The sequence below is a fragment of the Anabrus simplex genome, chromosome 2 (assembly GCF_040414725.1).
Source record: "Anabrus simplex isolate iqAnaSimp1 chromosome 2, ASM4041472v1, whole genome shotgun sequence".
In the NCBI taxonomy this organism is placed as follows: Eukaryota; Metazoa; Arthropoda; class Insecta; order Orthoptera; family Tettigoniidae; genus Anabrus; species Anabrus simplex.
Window position 1 is genome coordinate 267,762,244 of NC_090266.1, and position 22,419 is coordinate 267,784,662.

Sequence of the window (22,419 nt, forward strand, 5' to 3'; positions counted from 1 at the left end):
AGTAAACATAGAAATGCTTTTAGGCCACGGCCGCTTCCTTCCAACTCCTAGGCCTTTCCTGTCCTATCGTCGCCATAAGACCTATCTGTGTCGGTGCGACGTAAAGCCCCTAGCAAAAAAAATAAAAGAAATGCTTTAAAGAACGTGGATGTCGGTTGAGCGACACACGACCGCATTCATCCCGGCACCCTGCTGATTGGACTCAGGGATAAACTTATAATACGTGAACAAAAGTTAAAAATATAATACTCTTGAGTGAAGAATTCCATTAGGCATATCATTATTTTGGTGTCAACTTTCCACTTCTCACCTGTCCTATACTTCAGACTAAAAGTCTACAATTAGCACTCATGTAACCTGTTTCTTTTCAGCTCGCAGCCATCCAGGGCTTCTGTTCCGCCACCCGAGACTACTGTCCTCCTGGACCTCCTGGCTCACCTGGCCCTCAGGGCTCCCCTGGACTCAGAGGCTCACCAGGTCCCAAGGGAGACCGCGGTGACAGAGGCTTCCCCGGTGAAGTTGGTCTTCGGGGCCCTCCTGGAGTTCACGGAGATCCTGGACCACGTGGGCCTAAAGGCGAACCCGGCTGGCCAGGTAACACTCTTTCGACAAATTATACCTCCATCTCTAATGTACCTTATGTTTTACTTAACCCCTAACTGGTCTTGTGGGATCACACGGACCCATCCTATTTTTTAATGCAGCATAACGTCATCAAATATATCGGGAGCTACTCGCAGTCACGTTTACCTTCAATTTACGATACTGTATATCAACATGCCGCCTGCAGGCATTGTTGATTCAGTACTGTAGTTATTACGCGAGAGTAAATGTCAAGAGAGGTCCTGATGGCATCACGACAACAGCTGGGTTTGTTTTGTGTGACACTGACGAGATATTTTGAAACTGTTACTGACGATGATTCATATTGTGAAGAAGTGGTAAGTAGGTAGCTGGACGAAGTGAGAAGCATTTATAATGATTTTGAGTATGACAGACTGCTGCCTTCTCACTCAGAATGAAATGTTGAATTCTGAGGTGGAGGAAGGCTGTGGCGTACAGGTCTTGGAGAATGAACATATGCAGCACATTGAAAAAGGCACCAAAGAGGTGTATATGAGTTATGATGGAATTAGGTTTAAGTGTTCCAAAATTCTTCTAGCAAAATGATTTACTACTAGCCGAAACCCGTTAAAACATGACGGTCAATTCGGTAAATATTTGGTGTAGGATTCTCGTATATAAGTAGCCTCCGTGTCTCAGGCGTCAGCGCGCCAGCCTTTCACCGCTGAGTTCCACGGTTCAAATCCCGGACGCTCCATATGAGATTTGTGCTGGACAAAGTGCAGGCGGGACAGGTTTTTCTCCCGATACTCCGGTTTTCTCTGCCATCTTTCATTCCTGCAACACTCTCCAGTACCATTTCAACTGTCAGTCATTAATCATTGCCCCAGAGGAGTGCGACGCCATTCGATAGCTGGCACATTTCCTATTCTCGCCATTAGCTGAAGGCTTCAATCAATCAATCAATCAATATTGATCTGCATTTAGGGCAGTCGCCCAGGTGGCAGATTCCCTATCTGTTGCTTTCCTAGCCTTTTCCTAAATGATTTCAAAGAAATTGGAAATTTACTGAACGTCTCCCTTGGTAAGTTATTCCAATCCCTAACTCCCCTTCCTATAAATGAATATTTTCCCCAGTTTATCCTCTTGAATTCCAACTTTATCTTCATATTGTGAACTTTCCTACTTTTATAAACGCCACTCAAACTTATTCGTCTACTAATGTCATTCCATGCCATCTCTCCGCTGATAGCTCGGAACATACCACTTAGTCGAGCAGCTCTTCTTCTTTCTCTCAATTCTTCCCAACCCAAACTTTGCAACATTTGTGTAACGCTACTCTTTTGTCGGAAATCACCCAGAGCAAATCGAGCTGCTTTTCTTTGGATTTTTTCCAGTTTTTGAATCAGGTAATCCTGGTGAGGGTCCCATACACTGGAACCATACTCTAGTTGGGGTCTTACCAGAGACTTATATGCCCTCTCCTTTACCCCTAAATACTCTCATAACCATGTGCAGAGATCTGTACCCTTTATTTACAATCCCATTTATGTGATTACCCCAATGAAGATCTTTCCTTATATTAACACCTAGATACTTACAATGATCCCCAAAAGGAACTTTCACTCCATCAACGCAGTAATTAAAACTGAGAGGACTTTTCCTATTTGTGAAACCCACAACCTGACTTTTAACCCCGTTTATCAACATACCATTGCCTGCTGTCCATCTCACAACATATTCGAGGTCACGTTGCAGTTGCTCACAATCTTGTAACTTATTTATCACTCTATAGAGAATAACATCATCCGCAAAAAGCCTTACCTCCGATTCCACTCCTTTACTCATATCATTTATATATATATATAAGAAAACATAAAGGTCCGATAATACTGCCTTGAGGAATTCCCCTCTTAATTATTACAGGGTCAGATAAAGCTTCACCTACTCTAATTCTCTGAGATCTATTTTCTAGAAATATAGCAACCCATTCAGTTACTCTTTTGTCTAGTACAATCGCACTCATTTTTGCCAGTAGTCTCCCATGATCCACCCTATCAAATGCTTTAGACAGGTCAATCGCGATACAGTCCATTCCATTCCTGACCCGGTCGTATGACTGGAAACAGGCTGTGGATTTTCGTTTCCATTTATAAGACATTCTTTGTAGAGTTACTTTTGGCAGAACTACAACTTTAAGGACGTCAAAAGTTCGCACTCTTGACTTTGCATCATATGCCATGGCTGAAACCTGGCTGATGGCCCAGTGTTTCCCCTTCAGCTTCTTTGATCGCGATACAAAATACCAAGCGAATTGGAAACTGGCGCCCTTAAAATAAAATGGAAATATTTTGTTTGATAGAGTTCAATCATCTCGAGGAATTAGAGCTCCCTGCCTATTTCGAAATGTACAGTGCACTGACCGACCGTTAGGAAATAAAATGGTGGCTCATCTTGTACACCAGGGGTTCCCAACCTGGGGGGCGCGCCCCCTAGGGGGCGTGGGGCTTTATCAGGGGGGGCGTGAAGTGATTTCCGAATTAATTTTTTTAACTCGAATATTACAATTTTGTTAATAAACATTTTTCGAATCTCTCCAAGTGATTGTCGCGCCAAGTCAATCGTTCAATAGCACTAGTAATTGCCAACTGTCGGCACAAACCTCAGCGGAGCAGCAAGTTTGGAGGTGAAATTAGAAATTTGCTGTGTTCTGAGGAACAAACTGAAGCCTGAGAGCAAGTGCGGTACCAAGACCACTCAACGCACGTTTAATTGCACACTTTGCGGACCTACTTGCGTGAAAGTAAACTATGACCATACGCGACATGTGTCAACTCATCAACGATGTCGTAGTTGCTTTCATTTTCCAGTATTATTGTTACATACTGTACAAGGTTTTTCTCATAAACAAAATATATTACATGAAGGAGTTACTCGCATAAATGTCGGTATTATATCAAACTGATCTAGTAGCGAGAACAGGAGATAAGGCAATAGTAGTAGGCTAAATTATAATAATTTATTTAATATAACATGTTAGGCTTTCACGACTAGCGTGAAATTCTATGTAGGCCTATTGGTATTTTGGGCTACAACTAATTAATGTTTAACCACAGCAATTAATGAAACAGTGACATTTTCTCACCAAAGATCTTAACTGGCAATAAGTTACTACAGTCAGAAGTCGACATTAACTCTGAAGAACAAAGAATATCGGAGTTTCAGACGCAACAAATGAAGTGGAAGTTCCTCCTTCCCTCTCACTCTGCGGCATATAGACTCGTTTTATGGGTAGCTCGTCCTTGAATGCTCTGTTCCCACCCATACACATTCTTATTCTTCTCTTGCAGTCAAATTGGCGAGAGCTACATAGTACAACTGTCCCATCAGAGATGCGCAGTAATGGCCATGACAACACATCGCCGATAGACCATCAGTGGCCATGCCTTTCGACTGTTGATTCTGTGCCTCGTATACTTTTGCAGTGGACTTGTCTGTCAAGTTGTTTATTGTGAGTGTTGTGTATGCTTCGCTGTAACAGTGCGACTGTGTGAATTGTGTTATTAAATATTGTGACTTTTTAAAAATTGATAACGATATCCAAGAAGAGACTGTACTATGATGACTACATTAAATATGGTTTCACAGTTGTTGAACGGAACGGAATACAACAGCCTCAATGCGTAATCTGCCACTGTGTTCTGAGTAACGATACGATGAGGCCTGTGCATTTGGAGATATATTTAAACACAAATCATTCAGGCTTAAAAGGCAAACCCACAAAAAATTTTACAACTAAAGTCATCTCACTAAAACGTATGAAATTAGATTCATCGGGTACCTTTAACCAAGAAAATGAGAACGCAGTGGAAGCATCATATGAACTAGCTCTTCTGATTACCAAAGACAAAAAAGCCCACACAAATGGGGAAACATTAGTAAAGCCATGTATGTTATTAGCCGCAAATATAGTTTTGGGTGAAGGGAGTAGGTAGAAATTGTCTAAAATTCCTCTTTCTGATAACGCAGTGAAGTGCAGACTTCGATAACTGTCAGAAGACATGAAAATGCAAACTTTGGAGAAGGTGAAAGCATCTCCAGTATTTTCAATTCAGTGTGATGAAACAACCGATGTGTCCCATTGTTGTCAATTTATTGTATACTGTCGATTTGTCGATAGTGGAATTTTAAGAGAAGAAATGTTGTTCTCCCAATGTTTGAAAACAACTTCGAAAGCTTGCGATGTGTTTTCTGCCATCGATAGTTTTTTTCCAAGAACATGGACTTTGCTGGGAAAATGTAGTGGGTGTATGTACGGATGGTGCACCTGCTATGATTGGGTCACGTTCTGGGTTTCTCAAATTCGCTAAAGATAAAAATCCAAACAACATGGGAACCCACTGTATAATTCACAGACAGGCTTTTGCGGCCAAAACCTTGCGCCAAGACTTTAATAACACTCTAAAAGTCGCTATAAGAATTGTGAACTATGTGAAGACAAGTTCTTTATAGACAAGATTGTTTGAAGCCCTTTGTGTTGACCTTCAAGCCGATCACAAAAAGCTCTCTTTTCCACACAGAGGATCGCTGGCTATCAAAAGGGAACATGCTGGCTCGGCTGTTTGAATTAAAGTCAGAAGTTGAAATTTTTCTTCTGTATTTAGTGTTTACTGATGCCAATCTTATCGTCTCATTGGCACATCTTTGCGATATTTTTGAAGATTTTAATAGTCTGAACTTTAGGTTCCAAGGCAAAAACTGCAATATTATGCTTACTTATGATGCCATCAGAGCTTTCCTGGAAAAAAATACAGTTATGGAAACGTGGGCTTCACTTGAATAACTTCTCATCCTTTCACCGCCTTAATGAAATTTTGCCGGAAAATGAACGTGATCGTAATAAACTTAACGCGCAAATTCATTCACATTTGGATTCCCTGGAATAAGAATTCAATTTCTACTTTCCTGATATCTCGTCAGATGAATGGTCCTGGATGTTAAGAAGAAATCCGTTTGCCATTTACATTGAAGCACTGCCAGCACAACAAGAAGAAGCCATAGGTTTAAAGTGTGATTCAAAGCTAAACGATGATTACAAAATATTAGGACTGGGCGACTTTTGGGTAAACTGTCTTGCAGTGTATCTTGAAATAGCCAAAGTAGCATTGCGTGTCATTGTCCCATTTTCGACGACATATTTATGCGAGTCAGGATTTTCAACCTGAGTGTCATAAAAACAAAGCAGCGCTGTCGGCTTGATGTTGCAAGTGATCACCGCTGTGCTCTGTCAAATATCAAACCAAACATACCGAAAATTACCAAGAGAAAACAGTGTCACTGACATTTGTTGACTAATTTAAGGATTTGTTGTAAAAGTGTGTTCTTGGTATTGTGCTAAAATGAAGTTAGTACTGCACCCATTATGCAAGTGAAAAGGGCACAGTATGTCATAGATATAAAGCGCGTACTTCATAATATTTTTTCATAAATAATTGAATAATGGAATAATTCATTATGTAGTGTCATTAGGTTAGGTCTATACCCTCCACGTCAGTTTATCGGAGAGGTTATAGAAGCGACGGATGAGGGGGGGGGGGGCGTGATGACCACCCGTTTCCGAAAAGGGGGGCGTCAGCTGGAAAAGGTTGGGAACCACTGTTGTACACGCTACTAATATAACACGAAGCCCTAAATTGAAGCACTTTTGTATTAAGCATCGGTGTATTATCTATGTTTTTCCAGTGCGCAAAATACATTCTTGATATTTGTGTTGTTTTGTTGGAACATGTCAAGGATTTGCTAATATAATTGAAAGTTGATCGTGGTTTACTATGAGCACAATCAATGTCTGCCAAATCAAAATTGAAAATTGGCATATTAGCAGATTCGGGTTCCCATGAAAATTCTCACGGAGGACCGACTCATCTTCCTAACTACCGGAGTGGAAGAAGTTCACAGTTTTCTTGTTAATATTACGACATGGAAAAAAGGACTAACATTTCTCCGACATCATTTCAAGCTAGCAAATATAGGGGGAACTACAAAGTAAACATCGCCTTGAATAGCTTGTTCTTGACTGAACTACTCTCTGCAACACAACAGAGACTGGAACAGCTGACCAGGAACTGCGCATGCATGCTTTCCCCCCTTCTCGCATTGTATGCCACAACGCTCCCACAGTACGAATTTTTATAGAAAGTATGCCCCAAACCTGTGTCCAAACAGTGTGCTGCACGAAGGATTCGAGGAAAGCCATCTTGAATTTCGAACGCCTTCTTCATATTCGAACCATGGTCAATTACGAAAGTAACCTCTTGTAGGTCTGAAAACTGAACGTCCAACAAACACTATGCTGTATAATTTCTCTTCTTCTTTTTTTTTTGCTAGTTGCTTTACGTCCCATTTATCGTTCGCTACGTGCGCAGCACAGCGGCGCATTTCACATCATGAGCATACCTCAGTGACGTCAGTCTACCCTGCAATTGGCATAAAGTTCTGACCACTCCTTCTTGGTGTTGCATTTGCTCTGTCAGTCAGTGTAGATTTGCGTATCATCAGCACTATTTGTGAATGTATTAACTATTTTTCGATAAAGATTAATCATTTATCTTTCGATTGACACATAATTAGCACCATTCAATGGCTGATAGTTCTATAATTGCGATAAAATAAGCAGCATGTCCAATTCATGCGTTTAACAGGCGTTTGATCCGTTCCTTCCATGGCAGCGCCTGATGTCGTGTCGGACCACGGTTTTCGTAAGGTGGCACAAGAAATAAACAACGTGGGTGATGAACTGGAAAAATGTTCACGTTTCAGATGTACTACCTCATCAAAAACCGATAGCATGAGCTAGCCAGCGACGCTCAGTTATCCCGGAAGTAGCAGAGGCAATGGACGCTGTTCAGCTACAACTGATATGTGGACTGACAATTATAAAAATAATTATTTCCTGTCACTCACCGTGCATTACTTCCATGATTGTGTCGTCAAAAGTAGAATGACATTCACATGCCTATTTGAATACCAAAGAATGGTGTCAATATTATTAGAGAAATTATATACCGAGCTTGATAGCTGCAGGCGCTTAAGTGCGGCCAGTATCCAGTATTCGGGAGATAGTAGGTTCGAACCCCATTGTTGGCAGCCCTGAAAATTGTTTTCCGTGGTTTCCCATTTTCACACCAGGCAAATGCTGGTGCTGTACCTTAATTAAGGCCACGGCCGCTTCCTTCCCACTCCTAGCCTTTCCCTGCCCCATCGTTGCCATAAGACCTATCTGTGTCGGTGCGACGTAAAGCAACTTGCAAAAAAAAAAAATCCCTCTCACACGGCCCCTGTTCGACACAGCAGGTGAGACAGCCTGGGCGAGGTACTAGTCTTCCTCCCCAGTCGTATCCCCGACCATATGCCTCACACTGCAGGACATTGCCCGTGAGGCAGCAGAGGTGGGTCCATTGCTGAGTCCGGGAGAAAAACCAATCCTGGACGGAAAACTGATTAAAGGAATTATGGGTGAAGAAAAACACATGTGCAATTGATGAATAATAGCGCTAGATATTATTGCTTTAAATATAAGAATGCATGCAAATATCTGTCAAATACGGTTAGACAGTTTCATAATTAATGTAAGGGAGGTTAGGGAGAGACGCCGCACTTTTTTCAAAAAATCAGAAAAAATCTTAAAATGAATTTTCATACATTTATATTTTACCTGCACATTACATTCATTCATTACCTATACATAAACGTCCATCTAACACCTGTCCAATATTTCACTCTAACCTTATAGTCACAATACGTCAATAAACTACTCCACTGAAATGTATCACCACCGAGGAGAGTTGCCGCATTGTCATTTTTGTTTCCTAACATTCTCTTCTCTGATAAGTTCTCTTTCACAGTTATTACAAAGTTTTTTTTGTAGAGTGTGCATGTTTCATCCAACCACTTGAGACATTTGCTGCACTGAATCCAGTCACCCTTTGAAGCTGTTCGGTAGTAGTTTTCCCAACACTCCGTGCAGTTGTTGATGTCTTGGTCCAATGTGAGGTTTAGTACCGCACTGCCAGGGATGATCCTTTTGGGCACAGAGTTTTCTTCTCTGTGTGCTGGAGCAGGTACTTTAGAGCCTTTCAGTTTGCCTTCTCACTTTGTAGACGCCTTGGTATTCTCCATTCTCACTGAAGTAGTGAGAATTTCTGCCGACTGCTTGTAACGCTTTGCACAAGGAAGAGTAATGGGAAAAGGACTCATCCCGTGAAGGTGCTTCGAGGGAGAGACTTTGGTCTTTGTGGGAGTGCTGGGGGGACTGAGAGATTTGGAGGGCAGTGGAGTACTGGGAGAATTCAACTCAGGATTCTTAGAACTGGAACAACTTGCCATTTCAGGGGAACCGGTTTTGCTACTAATGTTTGAGGAAGTTCAGTCGTCCTTGGTAGAGAGTATAGCATCGGGAATAGAGAAAAAATTCTCAGGAATTGCATCGGGATTAAAAGGAAAAATCCCACAGGCTCTGAAACCTGAAAGTGCATTGCCAACTGAAGCAGCCTTGCTCCATGCTGCGCCAATAAGATGCCCAACTTGACATTTCGAGATATTCCTTTCAGGATGATCTCAAATCCATGCAGCAGCCTCTTTGTTGTAGCTAGCCTTCAAAGGACAAAAAAACGATCGATCTAAAGGCTGAACAGCGTGTGTAGTGTGACTCGGCAAACACAAAATCACGACCTCTTCCTTTTCAGCGCATTCCAAAAGCTCCAAAGAATGGGTGTGAGCCGCATGCCCATCTAGAATAAGGAGAGTATTTCCGCGTGGTTTCCGAAGAACAAAATGTTCCTTGAACCCTCTGAAGAACAGTTCAGCAGTTATATAGGACGACTTTGGGTTCATGTAGACGTCCGATCCACCCGGAAGCCCATCATCAATCTCAGCTTTCTTGTTGACACCTTTCATCACCAGCACAGGTGGCAGAAATGTCCCCTCTGCATTGTAGCACGCAACACAGGTAACATTTTCTCCCCTCTCCTTGGGTGTTAAGGAGATGACGCTGTTAGAGCCTTTGGTTAACACAACCTTCCCAGGTTTATTGATGAGAGGGAAGCCGGTCTCATCAACATTGAAAACATAGCCTGGTTTGTCGAAAAGACCAAGGTCTTCCAACACGTCCCGCAGAATCGTATTAAAAAAATTTCACGTCTGTTCTATTCATCCCACAAGCTCTGTTGACAGACAGTCCTTCTGCTTGCCTAAGCGATAGCTCTGGATTCCTATTTAGGAAGGCATTCAACCAAGCATAAGCAGCTATTTCCTTTTCACGGGAAAACGTGTGCTTTAACCTTAGCTTTTCCGCGAACTTGAATGCTACGATTCGCACTGTTCTGTCATCTGGTGCGAATCCTGACGCGGCCAAGCGTTGGATGTGGGTAACAAGCCTCTTTCCATTTTCGGCTGTTAACACTCCTTCTGGACCTAGGCGTTTCTTGGAAACGTCCCCCTTTTCTATCCTGCGACAGATTGTCCTAGCTGGTACTCCATAATACCGCTCTGCTTCTCTGTTCCCTATTTCACCTGCTGCTACTCTGGTTACAGCTTCCTTGAGGGTCTCCTCTGACAATGCTGCCCTGGTGGATTTCCTCTGATAAGTTGAAGGCATTTCTCTGCATAGAAAAGAAACATCATGCGGTATTGTTTTCAAATTTCACCAAAACCAGCTGCAAAAATCGTACTAACTACAGCTGTATTAATGGGCATGTTAAATATTCAAGCCAATGTGTTAAATTCCCGGCCCCGCGATGTAAGGGTACCGTGCCTGGCTCTTACGCGAAGGCCCTGGGTTCGATTCCCGGCCAGGTCAGTGATTTTTACCTGAACATGAGGGCTGGTTCGAGGTCCACTCAGCCTACGTGATTACAATTGAGGAGCTACCTCACGGTGAGATGGCGGCCTCGGTCTAGAATGCCAAGAATAACGGCCGAGAGGATTCGTCGTGCTGACAACACGACACCCCTCAATCTGCAGGCCTTCGGACTGAGCAGTGGTCGCTTGGTAGGCCATGGCCCTTCGGAGCTGTTGCGTCATGGGGATTGGCTTACGTGTTATTTTCAATTTATGTGCTAAATTTACAGTATTTAAATCTGCAAATGGAATGTGAAACTATTCATGTTGGTATAAAATTATGCTTAAGTGTCAAAATGTAAATAAGGAATATATATGCTCACTACTTGTCCTAATTGAGAAATAATAACAAAATGTTTAAAAGGAACTACTTTTAGTACATTTTCCCATGCCACTAGAGCCCCGAAGGGCCATGGCCTAGCAAGTGACCGCTGCTTAGCCCGAAGGCCTGCAGATTACGAGGTGTCGTGTGGTCAGCACGACGAATCCTCTCGGTCGTTATTCTTCGCTTTCTAGACCGAGGCCGCCATCTCACCATCAAATAGCTCCTCAATTGTAATCAAGTAGGCTGAGTGGACCTCGAACCAGACCTCAAATCAGGTAAAAACCACTTACCTGGCCGGGAATCGAGCCCGAGGCCTCCGCGTACGAGGCAGGCACGCTACCCCTACACCGCGCGGCCGGTTTATTTTGAATGGAGTACAATAACATATGAAGAATAGGGACATATAAACCTTGGTAATCATTCCACAAGATGCGGCATCTCTCCTGAATTTGAAGGAGAGATGCCGCAGTCGGTAAGCACAAAGGGCCTGTTTTGTTCGAGGATTCCTTTGTCTAAATTGAGAAGAATAAAGTCCTCAGATGTCGCATTAAACAATACATGATACTTATACCTAGCGATTGCAGTGTAGTAATGTGGTCATCTAACCTTCTTAGAATGTTTTCACACCAACTGACAAGGCAAACAATTTTCCACTCCCATAAGTATCCACAGCACTCGAGCAACTGGCTTGCTAGCAAGCTGAGTGAGCATCAGGGAGGGAGGCATACAAGCTGTGAAGTTCGTGGAGCTATCTGACGGCACAGTAGTGAACAATGGCTTCTGCGGCATCTCTCCTGAACTTCCCAATAGTTATAAGACGAGTGCTTATCAAAATTTCTTATGACAAATGAGGTGCCCAAATACGCAAGAATCTTCCAAAATATCAGCAATGCGCTCCACCTTCATAATCAATTCGTCTAATGCTAATCCATTCAAATAACTATACTGCCTTGTTCCACATAGTGGGCCACCCCCCTAGTTTAGGGGTAACGAGCTTGCATCTCACTCTAAGTCCCCAGGTTCGTTTACCGGCCAGGGATGTAGTGCCATTTGATTTGGCTTTTGTATTATATTTTTATTCCATTGAGCGAAATATCTCTTCAAATAACTGAGCACAAAATCCATGTATAAAACGTAATATTCAGCACCAAAATGGAAATCCATAACGTTAAACACTGGAAGATCGCCTTTTTCTAACTATTATTATTGTTGTTAATACGAGGGCTGTACGTAAGGCAGTAACAACGTAGTCCAAACACTCGAAGGCTATCGGGAATGCGAAAATAGGATATAGGAGCGGTCAGTTGGCGCTGTTGTCGATGTGTATAGTGTGCACTTGATGGGTGTCCAGTTGGGAGTGTTGTTGCTGTGTGGCATTCACGCGAAGAATGTCGATTTCACCGCTCTAAAGAAAGTTTTCAAAATGTGGACCTCGCTCGTGGATTAAAATCGAGGTTGTCCGTGGCAAAACTGCATCAGAATGTTATTGAGGATTGCGTGAGCCTGTAGCGAGAATGCTTTTCCATATAGGATGGTTGCACGGTGGGTCAAGACGTTTCGTTCGGGTAGGAATGAGACTGCGGCCGTCCATTCCTCAAGAACAGATTGACATCGTGAGCGGTCTCGTTTCTGTAGATCATGGATGGACTATCCGGAAATTATCCGTTGAGTTTAGTCTCAGTCATAAAGCGGTGTGGCGCACATTGACGAAATATCTTAACATGACGAAAACTGCGTTCCGGTGGGTTCCACATCAACTCACCGACGTACAGAAATGGCGCCGGTATGCACTGGCTGGAAACCAGCTGGACAGATACCGCATCGAAGGAGACTCATTTGTGCAGCGTACTGTAGTCTCTGGTGAGACGTGGGCTCGAGCCTACGAACCTGAATTGAAGCGTCAATCGCATTAATGGCGTCACCCAAATTCGCCACGTTCACAGAAATTTGGAGAGGAACCCAGTCGGGTGAAGCTTATGGTGATTGTGTCATACGACTACGAGGGCGTTGTTCTTGCGCATGCTGTGCCTGAACGGACAAACCGTCAAAAGTGACTACTATTGCAGATTTTTCGAGGGATACCTCTACCCGGCTCTGTGGCTCAATCTTTCACGTTTATTGCGAGACGGTCACCCTATCGTGTTGCATCACAACGTACGCTGTCACATCGCAGACCATGTCAAGCTATTATTGAAATAGTGGTATTGGGAGGTCTTGCAACACCATCCGTACTCACCAGACATGAGTCCTTGTGAATGTGACCATTTTGCGAAGTTGAAGGAAACCCTCCTGGGCCGCCGATTTCCTGACGTAGCATCTGTACTCCGTGCTCCGTCGCTGTCATCAGCAGAGAACGCCTTGCCAACGGCCTCCTACGGCTTCCCGACATATGGCAGAAGGTAATAAACTTTGCGCGTGGCTACATTGAAGGAATGTAATGCAGTTGTACTTCTAAGTTCATTAAATATTGCGTTCTATCAATATTGTCATTATTCTCGTATTATTAACATCAGGAAGATGGATACTGATATTCTGCGAGTCGGAGCGTGGAATCTTACAAGTTTGAATCCTTGTGGTAGGTTAGAGAATCTGAAAAGGGAGATGGATAGATTAAAGTTACATGTAGTTGGTATAAGTGAAGTACGTAGGCAGGAAGAACAGGATTTTTGGTCAGGCGACTACAGAATTATCAACACAAAATCGAACAGGGGAAATAAATAAATAATAATTTCGTGTGGCTATTTCTAGCCGAGTGCAGCCCTTGTAAGGCACACCCTCCGACGAGGGTGGGCGGCATCTGCCACGTGTAGGTAACTGCGTATTATTGTGGTGGAGGATAGTGTTATGTGTGGTGTGTGAGTTGCAGGGATGTTGGGGACAGCACAAACACACAGCCACCGGGCCATTGGAATAAACCAATGAAGATTAAAATCCCCGAGCCGGCCGGGAATCGAACCCGGCTGTTGTAAACAAGATAAGGTTTACAAGAACACAACTTATTTATTTGCTTCACACAGAATTCTACAGTATGTACAGGAATAAAACATAAAATTGTCTTGAAGCAAAGTAGATGATTAATCTTGAGAGAGTTTCTGTTTCTATACACAATGTACACTCTGAATGTATTTACACTCACTGCTATCTTGAAAAGATAGTTCTTGGGAAAGATATAGTTCGTGATAGTTGAAAACTATCATTTGCACTAGCATAGATTAGCTAAGAGAGTTCCTTCTAACTTGAAGTGTCTGAGTTCATAAGCTTGTACTAAATGAAAGCTATGTTCACAATTAGAGAATCTAATGTGTGTGTCGGAGCTTGAGTGAGCTTGGGGATGTATGGCATACAGCATCGGGGCTCGACATTGATGAAGGAACGGGAAAGTGGAGTAGTGACCTGAGGTGATACCTCATACTACCAGAATTCCGTCCACCTGGTCGAGACACATTTTTAAGAGGAGTAGCCTCCGTGTTCGACGTTCAGTGTATTCTGGAGCAGGACACTGGGGAGAATCCTCATGAGTGACAGACAGGGAGCTCCTTATATACTGCACACGACGTAACAGACACGCGCACTGAAGACTGCGCGTCGAGTCTCGAATGATCCACGCTTGCGTGCGTGCGGCTGGCTGGCGCTGTGCGAAGAGAGCGGAGGACATACAACACAGGCACCCTCTGAACCGATGGCCAGTACGCTGACCATTCATCCAACGAGTCGGAGACAGGGGAAATGAAGGATTTGGTTTAATAATGAATAAGGAAATAGGGAAGCGGGTAAGCTAATACGACCAGCATAGTGAAATGATTATTGTTGTCAAGATAGACACCAAGCCAATGCCCACCACAATGGTGCAGGTTTATATGCGTACTAGTTCAGCGAATGATGAAGAAAACGAAAAAACGTACGAAAAGATAGAAGATTTCATACAATATGTAAAAGGTGACGAGATTCTAATTGTGATGGGAGACTGGAATACAGTGGTAGGCCAAAGAAGAGAAGGTAACATCGTTGGAAAGTTCGGATTGGGCCAAACGAATGAAAGAGGAAGCCGGCTGGTTGAATTCTGACCCTATAATAATTTAGTCCTTGCTAAAACTTGATTTAAACACCACAAACGATGGCTGTACACATGGACGAGACCTGGAGACATTTGAAGGTATCAAATAGACTTCATTATGATTAGGCAGAGATTCAGAAACTAGGTGTTGGATTGCAAAACATTCCCAGGAGCAGATGTAGACTCCGACCACAAACTGTTGGTCATGAAAGGCCATCTGAAACTGAAGAAACACAAGAAAGGAAGGAATACAAGGAGATGGGATCCAGACAATTTGAAAGAAATAGTGTGAGTGATTGTTTCAAGGAACATGTACACAAGGACTAAATGAAAAGGCTGAAGTAAACACAGTAGAGGAAGAATTGACAGTCATGCAGATTGAGATCAGCAAGGCTGCTGAAGAAAAGTTAGGAAGAAAGGAAAGATCAACTAATAAACAATGGATAACTCAAGGAATACTAGACCTGACTGACGAACAATGAAAGTACAAGAAAGCAAAAAATAAGGAGGGCAAAATAGAATACAGTCGAATAAAGAATGAAGTAGAAAGAAAGCACAGGACAGCTAAGGAAGAACGGCTCAAAGAGAAGTACAAGGATGGTGAAGGTTGTATGGTCCTAGGAAGGGAAGATGCTGCATACAGGAAAATCAAAGAAACGTTTGGAGAAATGAAAACTAGGTGTATGAATATAAAAATATCAGATGGGAAAGCACTTCTAGAGAAAGAAGACAAGTCATAATGATGGTAGGAACTTATCCATTATTTGTATCAAGGTAAAGAAGTAGATGATAGGGTTCTAGAACATAAGAGGCTGTTGATGCTGATAACATGGGAGACCTAATTTTGACGTCAGAATTCGACAGAGCTTTGAGAGACCTAATTAGAAACAATTCCCCAGGAATTGATGACACACCCTAAAATCACTGACTGCCTTAGGAGAAATCAGCATGGAGAGGTTATTCCGTTTAGTGGGTGGGCTGTGTGATACAGGAGAAGTGCTATCCGATTTTCGGCAGAATGTTGTTATACCTATTCCCAAGAAAGCCAGTGCTGACAACTATGAAAACTACCGCACCATTAGTTTAGTATCTCACGTCTGTAAAATTTTAACACGTATTATTTACAGAAGAATGGAAAGACAAGTTGAAACTGAGATGGGAGGAGATCAGTTTGGCTTCAGAAGAAATGAGGGAACACGTGAAGCTATCCTGACTTTACGTCTGATCTCAGAGGACCGAATTAAGAAAGACAAGCGCACGTACATGGCTTTTGTAGGTCTAGAAAAAGGCATTCGTTAATGTTGATTGGACCAAGCTGTTTGAGGTTCTGAAGCGTGAATTATCTACAATCTGTATACAAATCAGTCTGCAGTGATAAGAATCGAGGGCTTTGAAGAAGAGGCAGCATTCCAGAAAGTAGTGAGGCAAGGCTGCAGTTCCTCCCCTCTCCTTTTCTGTGTCTACATAGAACAGGCAATAAAGGAAATAAAAGAAGAATTTGCAAAGGAAATCAAAGTCCAAGGAGAGGAAATCAAAACCCTGAGATTTGCCGATGATATTGTTATTTTATCTGACAATATGAAAACAAATAAGTCCAAAACAAAAGTACTGGATTAGGGTCAAACAAAGTCAGGTGGTGCAGGAAATATTAGGTTAGGAAATGAAGTCCTAAAGGAAGTAGATGAATATTGTTACTTGTGTAGGAAAATAACTAACGATGGTAGAAGTAAAGAGGACATCAAATGGAGACTAGCATAAGCAAGGAAGGCCTTTGTTAAGAGAAGAAGTTTGTTCACCTGGAATATTGATATAGGAAATAGAAATAATTTTCTGAAAACTGTCGTCTGGAGCTAGGAATTGTATGGATGTGAAACATTGACGGTAACTAGCTCAGAAAGAAAGACAGGAGCTTTCGAAATGTGTTACAGAAGAATGCTGAAGGTCAGATGTGTAGATAGGTTCACGAATGAAGAGATACTGAATCGAATTTGTGAGAGGAGATCGATTTGGCTAAATTTTACCAGAAGAAGATATAGAATGATGGGGCATATGTTAAGATATACAGGACTTGTACATTCGGTGTTTGAGGGAATTGTAGGTGGTAAGAACGGTTGGGGTAGACCAAGATAAGAATGTGAAAAGCAGACTTGAGTAGATATAGGATGTAGTAAAAATTAAATGCTGTATGGCTTTTAGTGCCGGGAGTGTCCGAAGACATGATCGGCTCGCCAGGTGCATGTCTTTTGATTTGACACCCGTAGACGACCTGCGTGTCGTGATGAGGATGAAATGATGACGAAGACGACACATACACCCAGTCCCCGTGCAAGCAAAATTAACCAATGATGGTAAAACTTCCCGACCCTACCGGGAATCGAACCCGGGACCCCTGTGACCAAAGGCCAGCACGCTAACCATTTAGCCATGGAGCCGAACGTACGATGTAGTAGTTATATTGAATGGAAAAGGTTAGCACAAAATAGGGTGGCATGGAGGGCTGTATCAAACCAGTGTATGGACTGATGACTCAAACATTATTATTATTATTATTATTATTATTATTATTATTATTATTATTATCATCATCATCATCTGTTTTACCCTCCAGGTTCGGTTTTTCCCTCGGACTTTAGCGAGGGATCCCACCTCTACCGCCTCAAGGGCAGTGTCCTGGAGCTTCAGACTCTTGGTCGGGGATACAACTGGGGAGTATGACCAGTACCTCGCCCAGGCGGCCTCACCTGCTATGCTGAACAGGGGCCTTGTGGAGGGATGGGAAGATTGGAAGGGATAGGCAAGGAAGAGGGAAGGAAGCGGCCGTGGCCTTAAGTTAGGTACCATCCCGGCATTCGCCTGGAGGAGAAGTGGGAAACCACGGAAAACCACTTCGAGGATGGCTGAGATGGGAATCGAACCCACCTCTACTCAGTTGACCTCCCGAGGCTGAGTGGACCCCGTTCCAGCCCTCGTACCACTTTTCAAATTTCGTGGCAGAGCCGGGAATCGAACCCGGGCCTCCGGGGGTGGCAGCTAATCACGCTAACCACTACACCACAGAGGCGGACTATTATTATTATTATTATTATTATTATTATTATTATTATTATTATTATTATTATTACCGGGTTTTGGTGGATCGCAGAAAGAGGTGAAACAAGGTGCTGGGTTTGAATGGGTCTAACTACGATATCAAAATTGAATTAAAACTTTAAGAGGTTATATTACTTTCAGAATTTCAAACTTAACAAATTTTCACTAGGTGAAATAATGAAATATCAGGCACAAAATAGCAATCTTGAAACAAGACTTGGACAGTCCAAGATTAGTGAATATTGACAGCTTTGGAGCTTCAAGCCCTTACTTTACAAATTCTGAGATACCGGATCCAGTTTACAACTTGCAAAATCTCAATGTTCAGACAAGGACGGAAATATCCCAATTTAAGAGCACTTGCTCCAAAAGTTACAATATTTAGCCTTCCAGAGGCACCCCTCACTATAACAGAAACTTAGAAAAGAGCTTACATGCTCTCAATTTCTTAAAGCCTACTCAAGGCAACGTTACACAAAACTACAATACCTCTGGCCTCTCAAGGCACGGTTTACAATGAAATGGCGTATGGCTTTTAGTGCCGGGAGATCCAAAGACGGGTTCGGCTCGCCAGCTACAGGTCTTTTGATTTGACCCCCGTAGGCGACCTGCGCGACGTGATGAGGATGAAGTGATGATTAAGACAACACATACACCCAGCCCCCGTGCCAGGGAAATTAACCAATGATGGTTAAAATTCCAGACCCTGCTGGGAATCGAACCCGGGACCCCTGTGACCATAGGCCAGCACGTTAACCATTCAGCCATGGAGCCGGACACGATTTACAATGGAAATAGTTTTACACAGGGGTATCTAGTACCCAACCTACTGGGCCTTAGTCGAAAAAGAAGAGGTTAAATTAATGGTCCGAAACACAAAATGAATGAAGGCGTACCCTTGCACTGCTAGATAATAAAGTATTAAAACCCTAACAGGGCTCTCGGCCCGATGATACAGGAGCTAATCCCAAGCTACTGAGGTGACCGGGAGGAAAGTTAATCTATATATATAAAACTAGCAAGATACCCGTGCTTCGCTACGGTATTATACTGAAATTTATGATTAAATGCTTAACGTTTTATATATAATCCTCCGAAATGACTCGTTTTCTGAGAGAATCCGCCAAAATTCACGATCTGACTCGTTTTCTGAGAGATTACGGCAAAGTTCCTCACATTTTTCAATCTTTCTTTCCAGCAATCGATTTCGTACTTCCCGAGGTAGGTCCAGGTATTCCACGTGGTCAGTTCGGCCCCTAAATCTTTGCCATCTTTTCCTATAAGCATTTTTAGTATGGATCAAATCCTGAAGGAGATCCGGCGTGGTGTCGTCTTGGGTGCCTTGGCGGTACTGAACCCGCGGCTTGACTGTATTCGTAGTCATTACCAGGCCAGGACCCGTTTCCAGCGCGTCCGCACAATTTGACGACAGTCCAGAACATTATTATTATTATTATTATTATTATTATTATTATTATTATTATTATTATTATTATTATTATTATTATTATTGTTACCGAGTTTTTGTGGTAGTTATGCGTGAAAGAAGGTGCGGGGTGGTGAACAGGTCTCAAGCTACTAAAGTAAAATTAATTTAAAATTTAACAAGGTTATATTTTCTTTTCAAAACAAAGAAATAACAAGCATGGCAGGTACAAAGTAGCAAGTCCAAAGGGTAGTTACAATATTTACAGGATTTGGGCTTCGCGCCCTGACTTCACAATGCTAGGGCAATCAGCTCAGTTTTACCCCACACACAAGTTTCAACAGAGGGGCAGAAAACCCCATTCATGACTAGGAGCCCTTGTTCCAAATTACACTGAAAAGCCTCCACGAGGCATACAAAACTCAATTTTCAAAAGAGCCACTCGCTCTCAAATTTAAGCCTCTCCCAGGCCACACCAAACTCCACCTTCAAGCTGTCCTCAACGGACGTAAACACAGGGGTAAAATACCCAATCTACTGAGGTCTATTAAATGAAAAGGAGGTTAATTAAATGACCTCTAAGGGAACAATTTGAGAGGAGGCGAACTTGCACTCCTAATACACTTTGATTAAGACCTACTTGGCACTAGGCCGTTAATACAAGGGCTAATCCCATACTAAAGAGGTGACTTAAGAAGAGAACAATTTGTTTTACGTTAACGAAGAATAGGTTGAGAAAAATAAGTTCACCTCAAAACAATATGAGTGGGAGCTCGAGAGGGTTAGCACTCTCTATCCCAGTATGTAGCTTTAAAAGAGAATATATGAAAAGAGTAGTTACATTTAGGAAAAGGTTACATGGTGGAACGCTTCGAACCCACCCCGAGAGTTAAACTGCTGAGCTAGCAAAGAAAGAAGTTATTAATCGGCCATTACCTTGTTGTTGACTGCTGCCGAGGAAAGAGGCGCTTCCCGCCTCCTGCTATGTACTTTATACACTGAAAGATCGAACAGAAGTGGCCCGGAGACCCTAAAATCAGCAGTTTATATACTCTCGCGGAAGTTTCTAGGCGTTAGGGGAATGAGAACACCCTCCCACGAGGATTTTATTGGTTCATCCATAAACCCCCTACACAATACTAAGAAGAAACACATTATTGGTGGAAAATTAATTTAAGAAATTCGGGATAGGCTAGATTTAAAACAAGGGGAAAGGAGGGGTTAATATTGCCAACTTAACCAATGACTGAAAGAAATTTAGCAAGGAACAAACATTTGAAATAAAAATTTCTCCAACAAAATAGTTCTTTGACTCCGCACAAGGGTGCACTATTGTTGATCTTCAGTAGTGTCCTCTAGAAGAGAAAGTTCACACTTCTTACTTCAAGCAAAACAAAAACACATCAAAAATGACACAGTTCAAAAACTCAAAATTTTCCACGTGGTGACATCTTCTGAGAAGGTAGCGAATTAATAGCGTATATAAAGTTCAGACTTCCTCCAGCAGAGGAGTTTCAACTGGCGCAAATTTTAAATTAGCGGCGTGGAGGTGTACCGCCCGGTACAGACCTCCCCCCCCAAAAGTACCTCCAGGGGTGACACATGAAATCTGTTTGAAACAAGGTCCAAGTTATGCTGTGGATATGAAGATTGATTGCAGAAGCATTTATAAGATTTCTTAATTTGGTTTGATTCAGTTTCAAAATTTTGTTGCTGCAGGTGAAGTAAAGTCTTTATATTTGTAGAAGTTGAATTTCTGAAGATAAACTTTTAATACTTAGAGGTGAAGAAATATTTTGCAATTGCCACCAAATATTGCTGTTGAATTCCCAAGTGTAGTCATTGCTTATCGTAACTGTCCATGTAGTTGATGTTGATTAAGTTGAATGGCCAGACCGGCCGTAGCAGCTTGCGTCCAAAGGGAGGCCGCTCGAACCCCTCAAGTACCCTGAGATACCGCTCGCCCGCACTATGAGGGGAGCAGAGGTGTTGAAACACGCCGCGCCCGCGGTGAACATATACAGGCTGCGGGCAAGTAGCAGGTCGTGCGCCGCGCATCAGCCTTGGCCGGGAGGAGAGCTCCGGCTCGCCGTGCACCTGACGTACTCGCTGGAGAAGAGGGGGCCCGTCCTCTGCCCCAGTTGCTGCACGGCGCCGCGCAGCTGCGGGGGCACTGAAACATTAAAGCTAGGCGGCAGAATTGTGTTGGACCATCATCTTTTTGAGGGCACAGGCTTGGTGAAGAGGTTGAGGGGTCAGCGGCGTGCAGATGTCCATGGCATTTAATATAATCCAGCCACAGTGTGTATTGGAGCAGGAGACGGGAGCGTGGTAATGGCCGAGGCAAGGACAGGATGGCAGTTTAACAAATCGGGGGAGGTTTCACACAAATGCTTACATATTAAACAAAATATTATAGAAGGGGCAGAATGCCTAGAAATTGAAAACTCAAAAAAAATATAACCTTCATATCCCCTTTCACAATAATATGAAGCAAGTTAACCCAGAAATTACACCGGTTTCACCTGTGACAGGTGAACCCTAAATATCCTCTCGGTGGCTGGATTGCTTACTAACAACGTAACTGGCGTAAGAAAATCGAGAATGATACAAGGCCCATGAAATCTGGGGGCAAGCTTGCCCGCGGGAACAAAGTTCTTGACCATCACCTGGTCACCTACATTCAAAGTGGTGGGTCTCCGTCCACGATCATACCTTTCCCTAACCTTTTCATGAGATACCTTAAGATTGGCTATAGCCTTCTTCCAAAGATCTTTAATATTATCCGGATCTATTGTCTCGGGTAGAATGTCACTCAGAGACCAGAGGTTAGAGAGCGGCGAGTTGGGAACAAACTTGAACATCAAAGAAGCTGGAGTAAATTTATGTGATTCATGAACCGCCGAATTCAAAGCAAAAGCTAACCAATGCAGGGACGTGTCCCACCTGGAATGATCTTCATGATGATAGGCAATAAGTGCGGACCTGAGATTACGATTAACCCGTTCAGCCAGAGATGGTTGAGGGTAATAAGCAGAAGTAGTTACATGAGAGATGGATAAG

General features: G+C 42.9%; 1 protein-coding gene across 1 annotated transcript in view; it reads left to right on the forward strand.

The window, feature by feature from the left end:
- Positions 1-22,419, forward strand: part of LOC136863509 (uncharacterized) — a 931,909-nt gene that overhangs the window by 30,699 nt on the left and 878,791 nt on the right. Inside the window, exon 2 of the mRNA XM_068225974.1 lies at positions 372-594. Coding sequence (XP_068082075.1) covers positions 372-594 — 223 coding nt within the window. The remainder of the gene's footprint in view (positions 1-371; positions 595-22,419) is intronic.